This window comes from Cornus florida, unplaced genomic scaffold (assembly GCF_030987335.1).
Source record: "Cornus florida cultivar Cherokee Brave unplaced genomic scaffold, ASM3098733v1 CherokeeBrave_3.0.0_Hap2_Chr11, whole genome shotgun sequence".
NCBI classification, from domain to species: Eukaryota; Viridiplantae; Streptophyta; class Magnoliopsida; order Cornales; family Cornaceae; genus Cornus; species Cornus florida.
Genome location: NW_026775581.1, coordinates 130,483,365 through 130,508,184, shown reverse-complemented (window position 1 = coordinate 130,508,184; position 24,820 = coordinate 130,483,365). Strand labels below are relative to the sequence as shown.

Sequence of the window (24,820 nt, the reverse complement as noted above, 5' to 3'; positions counted from 1 at the left end):
AAAAAAAAAAAAAAAAACACCCTTATAGTATGTATATAGAGTATATAACCCCCCCTGTGCATTATAAAACCTCCTTAACATTCAATTTTGGTGCAAATAATACCTAAATACTGAAATGACTAAAATATCCCTCTATAACTTAATAAAAAAGGGGTAAAAAAATTACTTAAATGTGATAAGTATATATATATATAGCATTATCGGAAGAGACAATTATATTTTTTAAAATTTATATCATAAACATGTAATATGCAATGAATATGACTAAATTTTTAACGAAACAATAACCCCAAACTATTTTTTGCCATATTTTTTCAAATTTACGAACTTATATAGTCAAAATAAAAGATAAAGGTGTTATTTGCCCAAAATGTAAACATTATGGGTGTTTTTCTCACCCTGCCCTTATAAGAGTATTATCGAAAGAGATAAGAGTGTTTTCAAAATTTAATATCTTAATAATGATTCAAATTTCTTTTTTACTCATTTTTTAAACTTAATGGACTTATATACACAACATAAGTCATTATTTGCTTATTTTTCCAAACTTAACGGAGTTATGTACCCAAAATAAATTATAGGGATATTATTTGTCCAAAATTAAAACATTAAGGATGTTTTTTCTCACCTTATCATATTAATTAAGAGAGATATTCTTATGTTTTTAACTGAAATGACCGATTTATTTCAAGCTTTAACGATATACTGAAAATTCTCACCATTAAAATCTTCCGTTGCTTAATTTCTAATTTAATAATAAAAGAAAATAAAATTTTGTAATGGGGCTGGGAAAAGGTAAGAAAAAAAAGTTAATAGGAGTAAAAGACTTTGGGATGAAGTAACACTTGGAATCTGTATTTGGATATTACTCACGAAGTGGCGCTTCCTCGCTCTTGTCAAGGTTTTCTATGTATAGAGATTGTCTCATTTCATCGAGAGTTGTATGTTTGCGTTCATCGTGATCTTTTTAGAGGTGCTTAATTGATCAATGGTATGGTTCTCTTTCTGAGTTGAACGTGTGAGTTAGAGAAGGTTGTGTCTGTCTTGTTTGGGGATATTTTGGGTTCTTTCTCCATCTTTATGTTGGGTGTGTTGATCTGTCTTAGGAGATATGGCGTTGGTCTGTAGTTATTATAGATTTCGTCTTATGCTTGCTAAAGTTACCATACTTTTGTGGATTTGTTGGAGTTATTTGCCTTTGTTATGTATTATGTTTTATTTTCCTTTTGGTTTGTTTCATGTCAGTGGTTTTTGTGGCGGTCTTAATCATTGGCTGAGTCTTGTTTGGATTTGGATATGGTTGTGTCTTCTTTTGGTCACCTATGATGAGTTGATTAGGCGTTCACTGTCTTTGTTTGTAAGCCGATGGAGAAGGGCGTCGTAGACGCGATCTTGGTGGCGACGGCTTCCATCACTGACTATGGGTTAGTTGATGTTAGGGTTTTCTTGACAGGTGATGAGCTGTTCCGGATGGGAAGAAGTGTGGCGGTGGTGGTTTTTGGAACGCTCGGGGTGGAGATCAACTCCGTGGATGGACCTCATTATTTTACAGATCTCGGGTTGTTGGCAGTGGATCTATAAGGTTGATCATTTCTGGAGCTTTCTTGTTGGGAGTACTTAGCGGGTGAATTTCATGTTGATACGTATTCCGTTGGCATCTGTTGTCATTGCTTCTTCTGTGTGGGAATGATCGGTGCGTTTTGGCTGGGTCGCCTTTGGTGGTCGTCTTCTGGTTTTTTAGTGGCCAACTTTGTAACGTTAGGCATGACGTGTCCTTAAGATTTTTTGTTGATATTACTTGCTTTCTGTGGGGCCTTTCCTTCGACTTTTTTTCACCCAATATCTAAGGCGGTGCTACATATTTACTCTCGAGGTATGCGTTTTACTGTGTTATAGCTTTATTTTGTACGAATTGTTATGATGTGTGTGGTTCCGCTGGCTTGGCATAATAGATACGCTTCTGGTTTAGACAGTTTGGATCCTATTTATTTATTTCATGTTATTGTTGCGTGTGGTCCTCTGTTCTTAGTCTCTTGGGTTCTTCTCCCACGTGTGTTTTCCCTTTTCTTTGTGTATTTCTCCTTTGAGTCTTTTGTTTCTGTTTCTAAATAGGCTGGGAGATATTAGTGGTGGGCAATAGGGTCCATTGTGTTCTTTTGTTGGGCTATTCTTTGTAGGATGGAGATGAAATCAACTATTCTGGATCAGTTTCAAGGTTTGACATTGACTCAGAAGGAAAATGAGCCAATCCAGTTGTCGATGGAAGATATTGCCCAGAGTGACCAGATTTATCGATCTAGTCTATTTGGAAAGGTGTGGGCCTGTACAACTACGACTTTGGCAGGGGCAAAGTTTACCTTTGGTAAGCTTTTTAATAAATTGTGGTCAAAAGATAAGCAACAGCAACCTCTAGTTAAGAGGTTACAAATTTTTAAGGCGGCGCGCAATCTTTTTCAACTACTTATTCCGGATGCTTCTATTCGTCAAAGTATTCTGGATAGTTGTCCATGGCTATTTAATAGACATTTGGTGGTGCTTAAGGAATAGGAGGAGATTTTATTAGTGTATGATATTCCTTTCTGGGTCTTTCCGTTTTGGATCTAACTATTGATGTGAATGCTAATCTCTTGTCGAAGAAAGTTGGGTAAAAAATTGCCACTTCTTTTGGTCGATGTTTGAAAGTTGAGTTGCGGGATAAAGGTTTGAATGAAGGGAAGGAATTGGTGATAGCTGTTAGTCGTGTCCTTCGCATTCGGGTGGAGATAGATATTACGCAGCCTTTTCGGCGGCATATTCTTCTTACCAGTCTGATGGGTGAATAGTTCAGGGCGCTGGTTCGCTATGAGAAGTTGTCAATTTTTTGTTTTCCGTGTAATATAATTGGCCGCCAGTGGAAATCTTGTCTTAATGGGATCTCTGTAGGTCCTGGGGCTCCTACGGATTATGGGACTTGGCTGGGTGTTGATGGTTTTTTGGGCAAAGATCTTTGGAATTTGGAGCAGGATGGGGTGGATTTAATTAGTGAAGGACATGTTAAGAATTTGTTGTATGTGGAAGACGGAGATGTCGATGATGTGGAGGGTATTGTTGGGTCTAAATCTTCTTCTATGTTTTGCCGGATTCCTGGTTAGGAGGTTGATCCTTGTGTTTCGTTTGGTATACCTATTAGTGGTCAGGGGTTTCCTCTGGGTGAGAAATTGGGTAATGAGGTGGTTGCTCTTTCGAGCGTTGGTGGTTCGTTATGCAAGGTGGGGGGTATAGGTTTTGGGGACTTGTCGAGTGGTTAGGGGTTTTATCAAACAGGGGTTGTTTTGTGGGCTCAGGACACACGTTAGGGTGCATTTGTTTGTCCTTCTGGTGTGCCAACGAAAGTCGGCTTACTACCAGGTTCTTCATCGCAGAGCCATGTGGCGTCGGCACATAATGAGGAACTTATAGTTTCGGAACCTGTTACTTTTCCTATTAAAGGTCGGATTCTTCCTTTGCAACGATGGGATGAAATGTCAAAAGGCTGGAAGAAGGGTAAAAGTCGGGCAAAACCAATATTTGGGTCTACTTCTGATTCCTCTGCTACTTCTCACAGCCAAGCTTCCTTACCAGCTCAAAAAGGTAGGAAGCGTATGTAGTCTAACTCGGGTGGTTCTTCAGGCGACTGTTTGAGAGGGGAGAAGAAGTTTAAGGCTTTGGTTGCAAATGATGTGGTTCAAACGGTTGTTATGAATGTTGTTGGTGGTACGATTGGTCGGCGATCTGAATCTTCTGAAAAGTCTAAGGCTCATCTTGCGGATTCCTATACCTCGGAATCATTTCAGTCATTTGCGACTCAGTTAGCTTTACTTGTGGGTACAAGTACTCCCACAATTATTGACACCTTTTAGACTTAAGTTGTTGTCAAGACTGCGATCTTAACTTGGATGTTAGTTTGGTTTAGCTAGCTTTTTGTTTTTTTTTTTGTGATGTTTGCAGTTCATGTTGGATGATGCTATTTGCTCTTTGCCTTGTAGATGCCGTTTGGCTTTGGCGCTTTTCTTGCGGGGGTAAAAAAATTAAATAAAAAAAAAAAAAAAAAAAAAGGGTCTTTGGGATGACATTATATGGATGTCCTGATAATATATATAAATTTGAATTGACTTATACTCTGTATAATCTGTCTATTGACTTATTTGTAAAATAATAATAATAATGAATAAATAAATATCCAAAGAGTTAGGTAAGTAATACATATTGACATTGTTGTTGGTTGGAATCGCGAAACACAATCCCACGTAAAAATTTATTTATTTTTATTTTATTTTTTTGCAAGTCTTTCATGAATTAAGTAATATCATTATCATCTCATAATTCATTTTTATTAATCCCATATTCAGCTCATGGCAGGTTCATGCATCCAGCTACGAACATGGATTGTTCGTGGTTTTTTTTTATAGAATCTTTGACTTACCAAAAAAAAAACCCTTTTTAAATCAAGTTAGTTCGGTTGAATTGCCAAACAAAAAATTGCCTTATTAAATCAAGTTAATTCGATTACACTTGAAATTATAATTATCATGTAGATTTATTTGTCATAGTTACTGAGTTAAATATCCAACAAATCATACCATCCTACTCTTTGTGTGTTTCAAATATTTGAAATAATAATCAAAAATAAAATAAAATAAAATAAACTCCCAATGTATGTTTTGATTAGTGAAATGCATGGTTGCAAATCATGCTCGCACCGTCACACCATTCACATGACTATACCTTTATGTCAAAAATGCTTTTAAAAAAAATGCTTGACCATTCTTAACATGTTATATATATTTTTTTTACAATACCTTGTTTCTTAAGTGATGGGTAGCGTGTCTGACAAATTTTGGAGATATTTTAATACATTTTGTATGTGTTATGTTGCCTTAGTGCATGAAAGGGATGTGATATTTATTTATTTTGAATTCTCCTTATGGTGTGATGTTTTTTAGACATAGTAAATTTTTTGCAAATCATAAATGTAACATAATTTTTGAATGATATGACTAAAATTTGTACTTTCATCAAGATTCGAATTTCTGACCTCCCCCAAGTGAGTTTGTACCAGTTGGGCTTATCGATTCGGTAACTATACCCATGTTGGAACCCTCGGGTTGCCAAAAAAAACCTATATATGAATGTAGAATTACTACTTTTTCTTTCATGACAAACAAACAAACAAACAAATTGCAAAAAACCCCCTTCCCCCCCCCCCCCCCCCCCACACACAAAATGCTCTAGTAATGAACTCAAAAATTAAATTTAATATCAATCGGTTTGGAATAGTTATTCTTATTTTACACATTTATTTTATTTTATTTTATTCAAGGTCATTACTAGGGGTGTTTTAGTAAATTAATAGAGACTTAACAATTGTCTGATAGTAAACGGGTATTTTGCATTACTTTGAAAGATGGAGAGGGGTTTTTGATTAAAAAAAAAAATTCTGTGGGGTTTATTGTAAAAGATTAATAGTTTAAAAGAATTTATTGTAAAAAGAGTAATTTTGTCATTGTCAAAGTCACTTGATGAAGTAACAGTGGAGGGAGTTAATTTGCTAAAAAGGAACTGTATAACCGTATAAGGGAGTTTAATGTGAAATTAAAATTGTGTTGAGGGTTTTTCGTTCAGTGAGTATTCTACCATTTACTCTAATTTCAATCCATAAAAACTTAACTCAAGGGTAAAGGATTAGTGGGGAAAAAAAAAATGATTACATTATTATGTTTGGTTGATTAAGAAAGGAGTGAGAATATTTTGATAATCATTTATTATGTTTGATTGATTAACAAAGTAAATGAAATTATTTTAATTAATTTACTATTATATCCATTTTTATAGATTTTATTTTTATAAAAATAAAAATAATATTGGTATTAACAAAGTTTCATTAAAAATTATTCTCTTTTCTTTCCATTTCCTCTCACTTTTAGGAGGATAACAAAACCAACACATGTTGCCTAAACCCTCCAACCAAACTAGGCCTAAATACTACATATATAACATAGGAAAATACCATGAACCAACACATGTTGCCTAAACCCTCCAACCAAACTAGCCCTAAATACTACATATATAACATAGGAAAATACTATGAAGACAAATTGTGTCATGTACACTAATGTGTCCCAATAAGAGGTTAACATCTTTTTTAAACTTAAAAAAATACATAACATAGATTATACCCATTTTTTTTGTGTTAAACCCGACATATCTATTTTTTTCCTTTCTTTATTTCCATATGTGTATCTTCATCAGCATCTTTCTTTTTTCTTAACCGCTAATCATTCCAAATCTAATATTTCCTACCAGGACCTCCACCACTCCGTTTCAGATTGGATTTCCAAGAAGTGGGTTTTTTTGTGACTCTGGATAGGATGAAGATAAGTCACTTCTCTAGTTTTTGTGAATCAAATTATTATTTTGTGCCGTTGCTTCTCTTTTAGAGGGACTCTTTGTTTATCTGTATTTATTTTCAATCAGATTATTATTGTCTTGGGGGCAAAGCAAAATTAATACAAAGAAATCCAGTTCCCCTTTCAAACAATTTATGTATTGCCACGGAATGCAGTCCAGTGATTTGTCATTGACAAATTGAGTGCGTAAATTTTTTATCAATATAAAAAGAGAGATTTTACTCAAATTTTTATTAACCTGAGTATATACATTGTACAAATAAGATAGAAACAGTAGAATTGAGTGAAAAAAGGAATAATTTTCATATATAACATGCATAAAAAAATAGTTGAGCTAGATTTTTAAAAGGGAGAAATAAAAATGATTAGTTCAATTTTTTTAAGGATAGTTTTCTATTTTAAGAAAATAAAAAATAACAAAAAAAAGTAGGAAATACAATTTTCCACTAGTTAATTAAAAATAGCATTCAAAGTTGATTAAGGAATAAAAATAGATTTGAACTATAAAAAAGGGGTATAACCCATGTTTTGTAATTTTATAAGTTTAAAAGAGATATCAACCTCTTATTAAGATACAATAGTGTGCAAGACATAATCTGTCTTCACGGGCAAATTGAAGCATTGTCCAATAACATATACGACTTAAAAAGCATTTTGATATTTTTATTCATATTACACCTTAGCAGGCTTATAAACAACTTCTATTGCACAAAAAGTGTGACTCAGATAACAGATTAGTAATGCAGCAATCAAGTAAACGTGTGTAGAGTACGTAACATAAGCGGGGGATTCCAACCGTAGGTTTAATACTTTAATGTTTATCCATGGACCAAGTGGCCAACTATATTTTACGCTTTCGTTTTTTGTTTTTTTCGTCGAATAACTATATTTTACCTATGCTCCATCGAATGGATAGATTTTTTTACTGTAACCCAAAAAAATTTATCCATTTTATGATTTACCAATATAATTCTTTCTTTTCTTCTTTCAAAAAGAAAAACAAATAAAATTAATAATTAATTAAAAAATGCCCTCTACATTGCTTCCTTCCTTGTTCGCTTCATGTCATCTGTCACAAAATTCTTAAAGTGTTTGGGAAATTCAATTTTAATGGTAGTGAGTTTTTAATATATTTTTTATTATATTAATAAGAGTGAATTTTTAAATTTATTCTTACTAAAGAGAGAAAAATATTCTACGAGTACATCTAATTAATTAAGTCATTGTCAAAAGATTGTTTGGAAATGTTAATACAACTATTTTTAGAATGAAACATGCGCTTTGGACATCTCAAAATAAAAAGATGGACAAAATTTTTGAAACCGATTAAATATTAATACTTTTTAATTTTTAAATAATATAATGACCAACTATGGGCAAAATTTTTGAAACGAATAAAATATTACTTTTTAATTTTCAAATAATATAATGATCGGGAATATTGATCTTTCCCCCTCCAAGGTTAAAGTTACCTTCTCCATTCCTTTCACTTATTCCCTTCAATTCCATACCTTAAATTAAGTACCAAAATCAGCACAACCTCAAAACTAAATTTCTCCCACTTTTAATATTCTCTTAAAAAAAGTCCTGTCACAATGAAGTGACAACTTCAAATTATTCCACACAATCCATAATTGAAGTACTCCTCCTCCTAGTTCCTTCAAGAATCATCTAGCCAAAGAATCAGAAGAAAGATAAAGTATCATACATATATAATACATATATATATACATAAACAGAGTGGTGGCACAAGTTCTCAATGAAATATATGTTTCATAGCAAATATATTCATTACTATTGAGAGAGAGAGAGAGAGAGAGAGATCATATGGGGGAGGCACGTACAGTTGGGATTGGCATGGACTATTCTCCAACCAGCAAATCAGCCCTCCGATGGGCGATCGAGAATCTGATTGATGCAGGGGATCACATCATCACGATCCATGTCCAGTCACCCAAATCTAATCCCACCAATAAGAAGCAGCTCTTCGCAGACACTGGATCACGTACCATGCATACCTCCATACCCTATATATATATTCATTTGATCACATGCCAATCATATTAATTATTTACTTAAATTCATTTATTTTGGTGAATTTCAGCTTTGATACCTCTTGAGGAATTCAGAGAGGTTAATGTGTCTAAGCAATATGGACTTACCCCTGATCCAGAGGTCCTAGATATGCTTGATACCGTATCCAAAAAAAAAGGGGTAATTCTCTCTCTCTCTCTCTCTATATACACACGCGCGCACACACATATATATGTATATATTTTTGGGGGTGGTGTTGATTATGTATTTTGTGTATTTGGCAAATTAAGCAGGTTAAGGTGGTGGCCAAAGTTTACTGGGGGGATCCAAGGGAGAAGCTGTGTGATGCTGTGGAACAGCTGAAGCTTGATTCACTTGTTGTTGGAAGCAGAGGCTTAGGAGTCATTAAGAGGTGTGCACACACATTACACACACACACAGCTTTATTTGATCACTTCTATTGATCTATCTACATGTCCTCTTTTAAGAGCTTGAACACCAACACCCTATTGACATTGATCTAGCTAGCTGCTGAGAACTTCATGTCAATAGGAGGACATGTTTTTGTTTTCAGAAACTGTTTGACGTTTTTAGGAGCATGGAATCCTCAATCCTGAACTAGAAATCGAACCATGTTAATTAGTTCAAATTTCACACAATTTTTTCTCAAATTTCAATTCAAAAATCACATATTCCACACGTCTAAACGCATCGTGCATGAGTGTGATCTATTTTAGTGACTAAGATGGATATTATAGGACTTCAATCAAGTGCTTAAAAACTATATTTGAAAACAATGCATGCATATATATATATACACAGAGAGAAACTCTAATTAATCTATCAGACCTCATTTGAATATATATATATGTGTGTGTGTGTGTGCATGTCATGTAAGCACCTAACTAGTGCAATGATGCAGGATGTTGCTTGGGAGTGTGAGCAAGTACGTGGTGATAAATGCAACATGCCCAGTCACGGTTGTGAAGGCCACACCATTGTCCAAGCCTTCTTTTTCTGGTTCATGTTTGCAAAAAAGGCGAAGTACTACTGAATAGAAAGAAAAACAGAAAAGGAAGCCTTGTCAGAATGTAATTCAAACTTGTTGTATTAATTACTTTGTTGATGTTGTCCTCTCAACAATATAGCAATTATAAGGGTGGTGTTACCCAGGCCAATTCAGCTTAAGCCGACAACTCACAGTTGTGTGACTAACCCATTACACTAGAGTGAATATCACATATTATTACGTGAGTGCTCCATCAGACTGAAGAATAGATTATTGTAGTCATAATTAGGTCATGAATGCGTGAGGAGGATTCGGTAGCATGGTCGTCCTAAGCATATCAACAGGAGTAGCTAATATTTTAATCCCAATTTAATCCAATAATTCATATATGGAGGAATTATGGATTGAAACAATTTTAAAACAAGCATAGCACATACACTTTTACTTAGTACACATAGATCCCTAAAAAATTCAAACCAAACAAAAAGTACTAGACTTACCTTACAATAAAATCCCTCCAAGTCACATTATTAATATCTCCAGAATTACTACAAATCCTCAAAGGAAGGCAAATTCCAACCCCAAGCTCTAGCACACACCATTGGTCTTCTTCCTGTCCATCACAAACTTTCTCCAAGCTGCGGTGATCTCCCTCTGCACCTCAATTGCACTTTTCTTCACAACGCCATCTTCCGCCTTGTTCTCAGTAATTGACAACTTGGCACTGATCCTGGCCGGAAGCAAGTCCAGCTCGTGCATCACTTTCTCAATGTCAGCGACAAGGCGCTCCGCCAGTGTGCGCGAAAAATCTTCTCTGATCACTACACGGAGCACGGTTACATGTTGTGCGTCTGGTGGCATGGTGTAGGCTGGCACAATCCATCCGAACCGCCTCAGCGTTTCAGACACTTCGAACTCGTTGTGACGACTGTTGTCTTTCAGGGAGAAGGCTACCAGTGGCACTCCACAGTCTTTTGAGATAATGTTGAAGCGTTCCGTCTTCTCCAATCCTTCTTTTAGTACCATTGCATTTTCTTGACAATTCTCCATGATGTTCTTGTATCCCTGATAAAAAAAAGAAGCCACTAATTACACACACATACATACATATATACTTGAAATGTTTGTCACTTAACTTTGGTCATTTGGTGTTAGCTATATATATATTAACTTGAGATCGATCAGGTGGACTCACCTCATAGCCCAAGCGAATGAGTTGATAGTATTGAGCAATTATTTGACTAGAACCTGCCATAAAACCAAAAAATAGTTAGTACTTATAGTAGTAGTGTGTGTGTGTTGATCAGCTAGCTAGCATTGGATGATGAGGTAATTAAAGTTGGTTGAGTTACCTTTGGAGAAGTTAAGAGTGAAAGTGGGCTGATCAGCTCCAAGGTAGTTGATGTGAAAGATGAGCTCTTCAGGCAAGTCCACTTTGGTCCTCCAAATGACCCACCCAACCCCTGCATACACTAGTCCATACTTGTGCCCACTAACATTGATACTCTTCACTAATGGCAGCCTAAAATCCCACTCAAGCTCTGGGTACAGAAATGGTGCTATGAAGCCACCACTTGCAGCATCCACATGAATTGGAGTATCCCATCTACATATAGAAGATTAAGTAAATTAATAGGTGGGATAAAGCTAAACCATCTTAATTAATTAATATGGAAGCAATAGTTGCTTCGCATTATTCAACCTAGGGGAGGAGAGGTTATACTAGCTAAGCTAATGGACGCGTTTATATGTTTAGAAATTTGTTTGGTGACAAAGAGATTTAAATTAGGGATTACCCAGTCTGGCTGTTCTTCTCTATTAAGAGGTCATTTAAGCGTTTAACATCTTCAAATTCTCCATTAAGGGTGGAACCCAAGATTGCAGCCACACAGATTGTGTTCTCATCCACCATCTCCACTGCTTTCTCGGGGTCCATCACATAGTAGCCCTCCTTCAATTTCACCTCCTTCAGCTCTACCTCAAAGTACCTTGCAAATTTCTCCCAGCATACCTGCAAAAGCGAGAAAAATTAGAGTGATTAAGAAATAGTATGGACGAAGAGAAAAAGGAACTGGCCCGATAGCCTGACTGGCCCAATACCAAAAGATCAATGGACCTGGACCAAAGCCTTTGCAGACGGAACTTGTAGACCCGTCAATGGCCCAAAAGAAACACATGGCTTAATCTTTAAGCTTAGTGATTGAGTCACACTGGCATCATTCCCATGACTCACTTGGGACCGCTGACGTGTGAAGACCCGACGAACACGGGCTGCGCCTATAGATGGACTCTTGTTTTTTTATGCAATTTTATACCATGAAAGTGACCTCTTTTTTTTTCTTTTTTTCTTTTTCGTTTTTTTTTTTTCACCTAGAAATAGGTCTGACATATTATGCTACAACTTCCGACATTTATGTATAATGAAATGATCCTAGTTAAGCAATGCAAAAGTGTCAAGTAATTACTTAATTAATCTAAGTATTACCAACCAAAAATATTTAATCTAGATATGTTATTTTTCCTACAATTTGCACTAAACTCCCTTCACTGTCAATTTTTTGCAAATTATTGGCAGAAAACTCCTTCTCGCCCATTCAATTTTGTCACCTGATTTGTTGGTGCATTGGATCAAAATTAATTATTAGAGGAAATGATTTTAGTCGGTGCATCACCTTATCCAACCGCTCACAAGCCCCACCAACAAAATAATTGATGATGGTGATGGAAGGACCTCCACAATACAATATTAAATTTTGATGGTAATGGAAGAGATATATATATTTTTTTTTTAGTAACTCGGGGTATCTGAGGTTTTACCCGACTAACTCCCGAGTACTTAAGAAGGACGCCTTCCCACTCCGGACCGGGAGAAGAGATAATTATTTTTATTAAATAGTTAGTTTTGTGAACCATCCAATACAATATTATATTGTACAACGATAATTCAAGCCCGTAAAATTGAACTCAAACAACAATGTGATTTATTAAATGTGGGAATGAGGCTTGTGATTGATACCTGGACGTTGGCACCGGTGACGATGTTGGGGTTGTCACAGGGCTTACCCAGGGCTCTCATCTTGTTTTGCCACTTCCTCTTGAAGGCTAACCCAGCCAGCATTATGGCCTCGGATGAGCCCACTGTTCCAACCCCAACTGCAGCCTCTCCATCTCCGAGTGGTGCGTTGAAAAGATGGGCTATCATGTTAACACATCTATTCTGCTTGTAAATAACATCAACATCATGTTAATACATCTACAAATTATGTAACTACAAGCATTTATTTAGGCTCAGTGTAAAATATTTTCTAAGTAATAGAATGATTTTTTTTTTTTTCAGTATTTGGCAAAGGTCTTGAAAATATTTTTGAATTAAAATCAAAATTCTTATTTGAGTCATTGATTATTCAATTTTTTTCTTACCATCAATTGGTTCAATTATTTTTATATCAACAATAATAATTATTTGACAGAAAACTTAAAAAATAATCAATTGATTTTTGAAAAAATAATAAGAAAATCGAAACAAGTCTCTGTTATCGAATGCAACAAGTGAGTATTTTTTTCTTCCACTTTACACATCACTTTTTAAAGTTTTAAAAAAGTAATAGTACAAGTTAATCACTAAGCCAATAATAATGACAACAAAATATAATAACAAAAGCAAATTGAAGAAACCAAAAATAAGAAATTGCATGATTGTCGTTAAAAAAAAGATATGTCTCGTGCCTCATATGGGCTTTCTCTTAGCAGTTGTTTTGTTTTCGGTCACTGTAGCACATATAAAAGGGCTCATCTTTTTTTCTCTCTAAAAACTCTCTTTTTTAAAGGTTTATTTTTTTCTCTCTCTAGACACTCTCTTTCTTTCTCTAAAAAATATCTAGACTACTTTTTGACACTATGTAACTCTTTCACGTACTTTATTGATGTTTTTGATGCCTTGTGCTCTTGTTGAAAAGATCTAGAGTGAAATTGATAGGCTTGGAAAATGATTTTTAGATGATTAATTGATTAATTATTTTGGTTAAGTTTTGAAAAATTATTTTATTCCATAAGAGATTTTCTTTGAATTTGAGACTACCAAATACAAAAACAACACAGAAAATATTTTAAGCTCAAACAAGCATAACTTTGAAGAAATCCATCCATTTAAAGAAATATTAAAAAGATACATATTAAAGTTCGACCATTCTACATCATTTACACTTGCATTGCACTTGGAAGCAAAGGAAGGCAATTTGAAATTAAAAGGGTGAAAAGTTAGTTTAAACTTTGAAATAATTTTTTTCAATTTTCCAAATAAAACTTTAATATTTTTAATAATTAGAGAGTCTGTAGTGGCACTTCTATTTTTTTCTTAATATAAAAATGACAAAAAAATAAAAAATAAAATTCTAATAGTTGATTGTCTTGTGAGTTAGAGATACTACTATCACTACTTTCCAAAAATGTCATCCGGTGGTGACCCACCAATTCCTCTTTTGTTTCGGAGTATATTTTTTCCCAGATGTATTCCAATTTCACATTTATTCTGATCTAGCAATATTACAAAAACTATATTCTAAACCGACTAAACAATGGCAATACAAACGGACACGTGACCAGTAGGAAAAATAAATGCCCTTTTTTTAACGAATAATCACGTGCTACATTATTTTAAAAAATTAAAATTTGAACCGATTTAACAATACCAAATACCAATACAGACAGACACATGACGAATAAAAAATTACAATTTTTTTTAATAATAATAATAAATAAAAAAGAATAAGTAACTCCACTTGCTGAGTCACTTTAAACATTTATAAATTCTGAATTGTGGGAATAATCACGGACTAACATTATATAATTCCAGAAAGGACACTACGTTTGGCACACGCAACAACTAGTCAGCTGTCGTATAGAAGAAGAAACAAGAACTCTAGACTGGACTTTACCTACAAAAAGAAAAGAATTCTAGACTGGACAGTAAAAAGGTTTCATTTTCATGTGCTGTCGCATGGACCACTACTATTGGACAGCAAAAAACCACCTCTTTTGACCCGAGCGTCTTCAATTTTTTTCTTCTTCTTTTTTTTTTTTTTTTTTTTTTTTTAGGAGATATTCATTATTGGACCGTCTTCGATATTCATTCATAATTTGTTCAGAAAAGAAAGTCAACAATACTACACTAGTATTATAAACTTTCATATATAGGGAGTCACTTGCGGTGTCTAGCAAACCTCCTTTCCTTATCATCACAATAATAGATTAAGGTATGTATATAAAACACGTATTTTATATTAATGAATATCTTTAATGGTAGGATGTTAGTGTTTGCGTAATATATAATATATCTCATTTACTCAAATGTTTAAATTAAAAACAATCATAAAATTCAAATAAATCTTCTCATGCCTTCATTGTCATCAATGAAACACTTTTTCGTACCCTTTGAACAAGAACCATGGTCATTGTGATGCTTTCAAAAGAATTGAAAGACTATTCTCAAAATATTTGACGCAGTCTAAGAAATTATTGTACATGTTATTTTTTTAATAAGTAATGCCGTCTGAAGAATAGCCTATTTCTGTATACCAATCAATATTAGTTAGGAACCAGTCATACCCCATACATATATATATATATATATATATATATGAATATTTAATTTGACCTAGTCTATAATTCACTCGATTAGTATTCTACTATTCTCTCTTTCATTGGATCAAGAAGCTGAGTCAACTGTTGTTTTGAACTTTCGATATTTTTTTAATATATTAGGTTCCAGGACGACCCAGTAAAACATGTGAGATGGTCGGAAAGGGCAGCTTGTAACAAAATAAAAAAATAAAAAAAAATAATGTTGAATTCTTTTAATAATTCCAGTGGATGTGAATTTAATATTTAATAGGGATATAATTTTAAAAAATAAAATTAATAGGTATAAAATACAAAAAGGAAAGAATTCCTACATTAGTCCGTGGTGTGTAATTAAATAAATGAATAATTAGATAAAAATAAAATAAGTAAATCAAGGAGTAATCCACTGGGGATGAACTTATACAGTGATCAAATAACGAGAGATCCAATGGTAGGTAATAACTGGTTGACCTTTTGTAAAATGATTATATATAACAACTTAATAGGATCTCGCTTTCACAATCGCACGTAAACTTCGGGTTTCTTCTATCTCTATATTGAAGGAATATTAATTTAAAAAGAAACAAATATATATATATATAGAGTCAGTGCATATACATACGTATATAGATATATAATAGGAGTATATGACTATATGAGTGATTGACCTGTAACTCGGTGGTGACAGGGTACTCATCCATATCAACGTAGTTCTTGTTAATGGCAGCCATGATGAGTTTATCACACTCTGGCTCCATCCATGTGGTGACGAAGGAAGCCAGGTTCAGTCTGGGATTACCATCAAGCATTAGCTCATCGTTTATGATCTGGTACGCCGCTTCCTTCGGGATCGACTCATCAGGCATTTTGAACCTAAAACATTCATTAACATTCATCGATCCATCAGTACCAAATCTAATCCAATCAACAAGATACATACATACATACATACATACATACATACACATATATATAGATCATCACCTGGGAAGTGAAACTCGAACGTATCGAGAAGCAAAGGTTGAGTGGACGGAGACATCGCTCTGGGATACAGTCTTGGAAAGAACCATGGTATGGTATGATAGAGAGACGGAGAAATTAGAGGGAGGGGGAGAAGGAGAGAGAGAGAGAGGTGGTGTTTGGAAGTGAGGATAGACAGGTAGAGCAATACAGAGAGAGCTATTTATATAGGTGGGTAAGCTTTTACTTTTTATGAATACAATAAATTTTTTTTTCCCCTGAACTATTCAATGCATTAAATAAACGGTATTTACCACCTTCCTATTTCCTTGGTTTTTTCTTTTCTTATCAAACTCAGTGGTCACAATCCTGTCAAACCAACCAAACCATTTTCAGACCAGACTAATCATATTGTTTATTTGTTGCATCGAGTCTAGAATTTTTTTTTTTTTTTTGTTATATATATAATAATAATAATAATAATAATAATTACCATTCATTTCCTCTCAAAATAAATGTCATGATTTTCTTTTTTGCCTCTTTCAAAATAATAGTTCACTTTATTTTTTTTTTCAAACAATATCTTTTACATATTTTCATATATGTCATTTATTCAAAACTTAAAAGGACAAGTTAATAATTTTTCCGACAGACAATACACATGTCATATGTCTCTTTAAAAATTACTACTCTTTACAAGCGGCACTTAAATTAAAACAGTGGAGTAAAACATTGTTTTTGGCATCATCATTGCTCCTAAATATACATTAATCATTTGGTGTTTGAAAATGCAATCCCTAACTAAACAAAAATTAAATTATACAATCACTCATAATGAATATCTCATAAATTCATAATTAATGAATGTGTAGTTACTAGGCAGTATGAAACTTTTTAAAAATTATATACAAAAAAAATATCAGCCATGTGCTTCCACTCATCCCAAATTGAATGTTTGCTGAAAATCAATCCGTTCCACTTGTTAAATACTAGTTTATATGGTTCATTAATAATCAAATTAATATGGACTAATATTTTAATACATTATCACATCTTAAATTGTGATACGTATTCCCTTCGTTTCAAAATAAGCTATCATACTTTCTTATTTTGTCAGTCACAAAATAATAGTTACTTTTTTTTTTTAAAACAATATATTTTACATCTTTTCATATATATCATTTGAGTTTAAAATTTCAAACTTAAATATTCAAAACTTAAAAGAAAGTTAATATTTTTTCAAGTAGACGATGTAAGTCCCACATATCCCTTTAAAAATTACTAGTCCTCATAAGCGACACTTAAATTTGGACGGCGGTAGTAACTTTCAGAATATAAACAATGGGTTATAAAATAAAAAATAAAACTCCTTTCTAACATTTTTCAAAATATAATTTCCTTTTTTTAATATAGAATATTTAAATAATAATTAAAAAAAACCCTTCTTTCTGCTTTTCCTTTAGGGTTCGTTTGGTTAGATAGAAATTTATGATGGAAAGCTAAAGTGAAAGAAAGCGAATGAAAGGAAAAGAAAATCAAATTTTCAGTGTGCATTTGGTTAGGAGGAAAATTTTTCAAGAAAGTTGCTAAAAAATAATATTTGTTAGTTTGAATATGGTGAAAATGAAAAAAAATGATTCTATTACCAAAACTATCCTTAAGAATTTAAATATTTTAAAATAAAATTGTGTTTGATGAATCACCTTATACCTAGTTGTTTATATCTATTTTTAACAAAAATAAGAAATAAAATTATATATTATTAAAAACAATAATATAATTATTTCTATTAATATCTAAATTGTATATTTAACTAACACAACAATTGTAAAACTCAAATATGGAAATTGTAAGTTCCCAATTAAACTAAGAATCCCAATAGCCTACAATACCAACACAAACCCTAATTTTCCAATAAAATTAAAAAAAACATGTATGTATGCTATTCGATATCAATCATTATTAATAAAAAATTAATTTTATATGCATATATAGAATACCAATTTACAAAAGAAAATCTACCTCTACGTGTAGTTTATGAAGAAACTGAAAAGTGGAGAGAAACAAGGAGAGAAATAAGGAGAAAATGAAGAAGAGTGGGGGGAACCACTGACAGGGACACAGGAGAAACAAATATACAAAGTGACTAAGTTTTGCGAGAAAGTAAATTTTCACCTGTTTTGTACTGAAAAAATTTAAAAAAAAAATTCATAACCTGCAAGAATCTACATTCTCGCAAATTTTCAATTTTCACCTAACCAAACACATACAAATTTTAATTTTTTTATTTTTCTCTTCCTTTCTAACTAGTTTTTCCTACCCAAACGGACCCTTCCAATTATTAGAGTGAGAGCGCCCATTCGTTCTTTTTAGGCATGCAAGTCTTTTCTATCAACATCTGATATTCCGATTCCTCATAATAATCTATCACTCCTACAAAATGGATTTAATAAAATACAACTTTGCCTACTTTTTCTTTTAAAAATAGGAAAAATATAATATTTTATATTTGTGGTACCAATAATAAAATAATAAAAGCACGTTATTTGAATAACGACGGAACATTCCAGGGCTTGGAAGATTGTGTCGGCTTACATGATCAACAAATTGAAACCCACTATAGGGAAGGAATGATCAACATAAAAACTTGGACACCCAAGTTTTCAATTGGGACATAATTGGAAACCCAAGACTTTGGTGTCTTCTGACTGGACTTCCACATTAGAAATTCAGAAAAAAGTGTCACCTGAAAGATTGTTGTATCATATATGATGAATTGTATCAAACTATGTTAACTACTAGTCTACTACTTTTAAACTGTGTTAATATAATTGATCACTGATTTTAACAGTGGAACTGATAATCTATGGACGGTCGTGGTTTGTACCACTCTTGGTTAATTGATTTGGACCATAAATGGTTGAATACCTTTTTCATGTTCTTTTACTGGGTGCTTGGTGAGGTGCAAAGTTGGAGATAAAGTGCAATTCGGTCAATTGTATCGGGTCGGGTCAATCATACCAAACCTTCAAATCGAGTCTAATTTGAGACCATATTTTACTCAGTCCCACAACTCATGCGATCTTGTAACTTGGGTTGAAGAGTTAATTTGGATCTCTTCTGTGCATTAAAAAAAAAAAAATTACAATTTTGAATATAGATATAAAAGTTGAGAATTAATTACTCAAAAGAACTAAAATTTATAAAAAATAAATTAAAAAGTTAATCATAATTATAAATAGAATAATGATTGTGCACCGAAGGTTATCCCCCAAATAATGATCATATATGTTACATTGATTGAAAACTTTTGTTTGTTCCTTTGGCGAGTATGTAAAGTTGGGCAATGTTCCATCTTGTCATGCATGTCGAATCTGATCCCCCTAGGATACTTTCTTTTTCCCTCTTATTTATTTATTTAAATAATAAGCTGTAAAAATGTGTGTGTATATATATATATATATATATGCATGTACAGATATAATACAAATGCGAATAAAAAGTAGTGATAAAAAGGTATATATTAGCATTTACATGCATATTATTTGTTTTTATATATATATTTCAATAATTATTATGTTACTCTTTTTTTTTAATATTTTTCAATCATATCCCAATGGTAAATCAAATTAAAGAGTGATGAAATAAATTTAAGGTTGTAAAGTAGTACAAAAATTTATATTTAGATAAATATATATGCAATTCTACAAATATTTTGTACCGAACGTTCTCCATCCTCATGACTTTATTAGTATTTCGAAACTCTAATTTGATCCACTTTTTTTCCGCTTAAGTTCAAGATTTATTACTTTGATTTGAATATTATACCGAGCTTATTTTGAATTAGTAGACTCCAATTTGACTCTTTTATTGTAAATAATCTTTTCATAGAAAGAGAAAGAGAGGTCGAGTAAATTTTTAGGAAGAAAATAAATAAAACTTGTATTGCTAATAGTAGAGAAAAATTGAAGAGAATTTGAAAGAAATAGGCAAATTTTTAGTGAGAGAAAGTGAATTTCAAATCCAACTTTGAATAGAAAAAATAAAATAAAATAATCGAAAAGAGAAGAAAGAAAGAGAAAAAGTGAAAGGTCTTCAATTAAAAATAAGGTTAAATATCGAACACCACCCAAATAATAATAATATATGAGTGACATTTGAAAAATATCACCTGTGTCACATTTCTTTTAATAGTCCAAAACAGTAGGTAACACCACTAGCCAAATAATGGCATAACTCTCATGTTCCAGGCATAAAAATAAATAATTAAATAAGGGCATACATAATTCATGTCATTGCTATAAGTTTATTGCTTATTTTTTAGGTTAAAAAAAGTTATGATTCAAATTATTGTGGCATGAAATTATTAAAAATAATTTTTTCAAGTTTAATTAATAATAGGTGGAATAAGTTATTATAAATACTTTTTTAAAAATAAATAGAATAGTTAAATAACATGCAACCAAAAAATGAAAAAACCAAAAAGATAAAAAAATTTAATCCAATGAAAAAATAATAGTTCATTTGTCTCAACTCACAGAAAAATATATATATTTATTAGAGTAATTTTCACTCACACCTCGAGATTTGGGTCAACACCACTCAGTGGCCGGTCAACACATTAATTTACATCAATACCCTCCTCATGTTTCAAAAGTGTTCATACACACCCCCTCTACCTGAAAAAATAACTATTTTAATCATTGACTTGGTCAACAAATATATAAAAGTATAAATTATTAATATAACCCCCTAAACTAAATTTTGAAGGACCAAAATAGTTAAGGTTATACATAATAGGGTAAAGTACAAAAAAAACCCCTTTAATTATGTCTAGATTTGCAAATAACCCCCTTGAACTATGTTCTGTGCATAAAACCCCCTAAACTATCACATTTGGTTGCAAAATGCCCCATTTGTCTTACCTATTTTTCATTAAATGATTATAATACCATTTCTTATTGAATTACACTTGATATAATTTTCTTGTTCAAATAAATTATGAAAAAAATTTATACTAATTTGATTAAATATTCTCCATTAAATTTGCATAAGTTTGCCTTTAATTTATTAAATAAAAATATTAAATAGAAAATTTTGAAACAATTTAAGTAATTTCTTAATTTTCATGAATATGTTGCATTAAAAAGAAATATTTTTTATTTACATAATTTATTAAATTTTCATGAATATTGTTTGAAAAAGAAGATGTTTTTTTATACTAAATTTTTTTAAAGTAAGTATAATAAGTTTTATTATAATATGTTAATCATTTTAAAAAATGTTAGCTACAAATCTGTTTATTTATTTTTTTCCATTTTTATAATAGAAAATATAATAAAAATAATTTAATAAGAAATGACAAATTTAATAAGAAAAGGTAAAATAATCTTTTGTGATGTATTTGACCTTAGTTGCAAAAAGTCAATAGTGCAAGGGGATTAGTTGCAAAAAGTCAATAATTCAGAGAGATTTTTTGCACTTTATCCTACATAATATAACTCTAATAATCATAATTATAAATATATATATAAAGTTGTGTATATATATAATAATAATAAAATTACTATAAAACTCGATAATTCTATTTGATTTGAGTTTATATTTTCTGTCATCTCATCAAGACAACCTTAGCCTAAAAAGTCTAAAGTAGCATGTGCCCAGAATTGAGTGTGTGGAAAACCAATCCGTCCAACCATCACATATGTGTGTATTCGGATTTGAGATTGTCGGCTCTACCATCTCCGCTTGAGTTTCGGTCGGTGGAACCCCACCCAAATAATACTGTAATAATATTTGAGTGGACATTTTAAAAATATCAGTGTTACATTTCTTTTAATAGTCCAAAACAATAAGGAACACCACTAGCCAAATAATGGCATATAGTCAAGTTAAAAACTTCCTGAAATATATATATATTGACAGTAATATTTAGATGGGTTTATGAAATTAAGTCATGTGTGAATAATTAACTCCAAACTTCTATCGATATGGTGCAAAATAATGTGTAAAATACCTCTATATTATTGATTTTGTTGGAGGCTTAAAATGATGATAATACCTTCGTTTCAATAGAATAAATTAATAAATAAATACAAGTCATGTAAAATGATCATTTTGTCCAATTTGTGTAGGATTGTGTTTGTTTGAGATAAAAATAAAATAATCTAAACCAAACAACCCCAAAACCAGATATAATATTTGCTTCAAAAAAAAATTAATAATGTTTACCTTCAGAGGGAGCAGTAATTTGCCCCATTGCAAGGAGCAAAACAAGAAAATGAGATGGCGAAAACACTCCATTCCATCATCCCCAAGCCTTAGAAATCATATAAGCAAAAGAAATAATATCAAGTTGTAAATTATCAATTGATAAGCACTTCAAAGTCAAAAACTGAAAATAAAAACAAAAATTCATAAGGAACTGATGGCCTGGGGAAAGAATCACCGCAAGTAGACTAATACACTTTAAACTAATATACATATGAATTTTTCCCGAATAGTGTACAACTATACATACATACATATATATATGTATATATATACCTACAAGTTCGTCTGTACTTCTTTTGATACCTACAAGTTGTAATACGTATATTTTCCAAGGCCGTGTATGCTCGAGCAAAATTAAATGGCTATGTTGAGCTGAGTACCATTTATAATCAGCAGAGAGAAAATGTACCAACGTGTTTTCACTTTTCCTTTCGTTTCCTCAGCAATCAAACAGAGGGTTGAATTAAACCCATTCTATTGCTAGGAAAAAACACATAGCAATCAATAGAACCTTCTTAATACTTAAAAAAAAAATTCAAAGAAAAGGAAATTAAAGATAATACAAATAAACAGTAGTAGTGTAAATCCTAAAAAAATCTTACCTGAGATATGAGTTGAGTCAAATATTCAAGAAAATATATGGGAATTTTTTTTTTTTTTAAGTTGTTAGGGGCAAAATGGGAACAAAAATGATAAAATCGAAATTTTATATTTACTTTTTGCCAAAAAGTGGTCAGATGGCCTTATTTTTACCTTTTTTAAAAAAATAAAATTTTATGGACATCTTTTTAAAAAGGTAGGATGCATTTTGTATTAACCAATATTATAGGGGTTTTTTTTTGCACTTAACCCATATATATACGAGGTTTCAGATTTGGGGTATACAAATTGGGTTCGATTTGGGATTTCTCATGGTGGGTGGTGGTAGTAGACTGGATCTTGGCTTCGCGAGGTGGCGGAGCAGTAGCTTAATGGTGATGATGCTAGAAATAGTCTCGCCGCGGCCTATCTTGTTCTTAATTGCTAAGGCTTTTTATGCAGTGGTTGAGGTGACGATTGTGGTGTTTGTGGGGTGGATGTTGCGGTGGTGAGTGGATAGAGAAAGGAATAAAGGGGTGGATGGTGGTGGAGTTATTGATGATGGGTGGTGGTGGACCGGTAGTGATCAATGGTGATGGCAATGGCGGTTAATGGTGAGAACGGGTCGACAGATGATAGGTATGGTTATGGGGTGGATGTTGCAGTGGTGAGTGGGGATAAAAAAGGGCGACCAATGGTGGCAGTGATGGTGTTTAGTGGCAATGATGGCAATTGGTGGCGACGATGGTGGTGGTTTGTAGGGATGACAATTTGGTGGATTTGGGCAAGTTTTAGGCGGGTATTGAATGAGTTAGTCGTGAATGGGCTAATAACTCATTATCAATCCACCAATGGTGGGTCATAAATGAGTTAGGGGTCAAATGGGCGAGTCAACCCACTTCAACCTCTTTTGTTTTTTTTTTAAAAAAAAGAGAAACACAGGCTGGTGATATCAAACCTTTACTTATCAAAGGGAAGTTAAGGGTTCAAGCCTTAGTACGTACATGCGTGTATGAGTACCAATTATGAAAAAAAGAAACAAACATGTGAAGATGTGATCCTAAAAAAGCAAATTCAAATCAGAAGTACCAACGACATGACGATAATAACTTAATTAAATTATTTTTCACGCATCATTTGTTTATTGCTAAGACTAGTAAAAAACTCGCAAGAACTTCTTATGTGTTTTCCTTATTCGATATTTCCCCTTTCATGTAAAACAAAAAAAAATATATATGTATATATATACACACACACACTTACACATACATACAACATATATATAAATTTAGCATTTTCAGCAATCTGTTAAAATACTCTTTTGTGTAAAATTTATACTGCCATGTATGATATATATATATATATATATATATATATATATATTTATTTATTTATTTATTTATTTATTTATTTCCAATAATCTGTTAAGATACATTGCCATGTTACCAATGTGTAAAATTATTGTGTATTTTACACAACCTTTTTATACAGCCACATTAACATATTTCATTTCTCTTTCCTATTTCTCATTCCATTAACGAATCAACACTATATTAAGTAGATTTGTAAAAATTATGTGAAGTCCAGGCATGATACTGGTTGATTGTTATTGAAAGATATGTTTTTACATAAAAGATATAAAACAACAGTTGGAGCTAAAAATAAAAAATTCAAATTTTTTTTGTAAATCTATTATGACACATCAGATTTACATAAAAAAATATACAACGGTTGGAGATGCTTTTATATACTATTCTTACCAACTATATATATATATATATATAGAGTATATATTATAGTACTAAATACACCCATTTAAAAATTAGTTTAGATGTAAAAACTGACAGGGTGTCATTGTTTAAAAAAAAAAAAAAAAAAAAAAAAAAACCTAACTTACATATGACTACCATCAATAGGGAAA

At 32.2% G+C, this 24,820-nt stretch overlaps 2 protein-coding genes across 2 annotated transcripts; one reads left to right on the top strand and one right to left on the bottom strand.

The window, feature by feature from the left end:
• Nucleotides 1-8,072: 8,072 nt before the first annotated feature.
• On the top strand, nucleotides 8,073-10,049 carry LOC132282632 (universal stress protein PHOS34-like). Its single transcript, XM_059784374.1, has 4 exons — nucleotides 8,073-8,430; nucleotides 8,530-8,639; nucleotides 8,753-8,871; nucleotides 9,382-10,049. Exons 1-4 carry the CDS (start codon nucleotides 8,253-8,255, stop codon nucleotides 9,515-9,517), a joined length of 543 nt encoding a protein of 180 aa, XP_059640357.1. The 5' UTR covers nucleotides 8,073-8,252; the 3' UTR covers nucleotides 9,518-10,049.
• LOC132282631 (glutamate decarboxylase) lies at nucleotides 9,825-16,249 on the bottom strand. The gene is made up of 7 exons (XM_059784373.1): nucleotides 16,072-16,249; nucleotides 15,756-15,960; nucleotides 12,485-12,685; nucleotides 11,265-11,479; nucleotides 10,821-11,074; nucleotides 10,664-10,716; nucleotides 9,825-10,533 (listed from the first exon to the last, which is right to left on the bottom strand). Exons 1-7 carry the CDS (start codon nucleotides 16,155-16,157, stop codon nucleotides 10,057-10,059), a joined length of 1,491 nt encoding a protein of 496 aa, XP_059640356.1. The 5' UTR covers nucleotides 16,158-16,249; the 3' UTR covers nucleotides 9,825-10,056.
• Nucleotides 16,250-24,820: the final 8,571 nt, after the last annotated feature.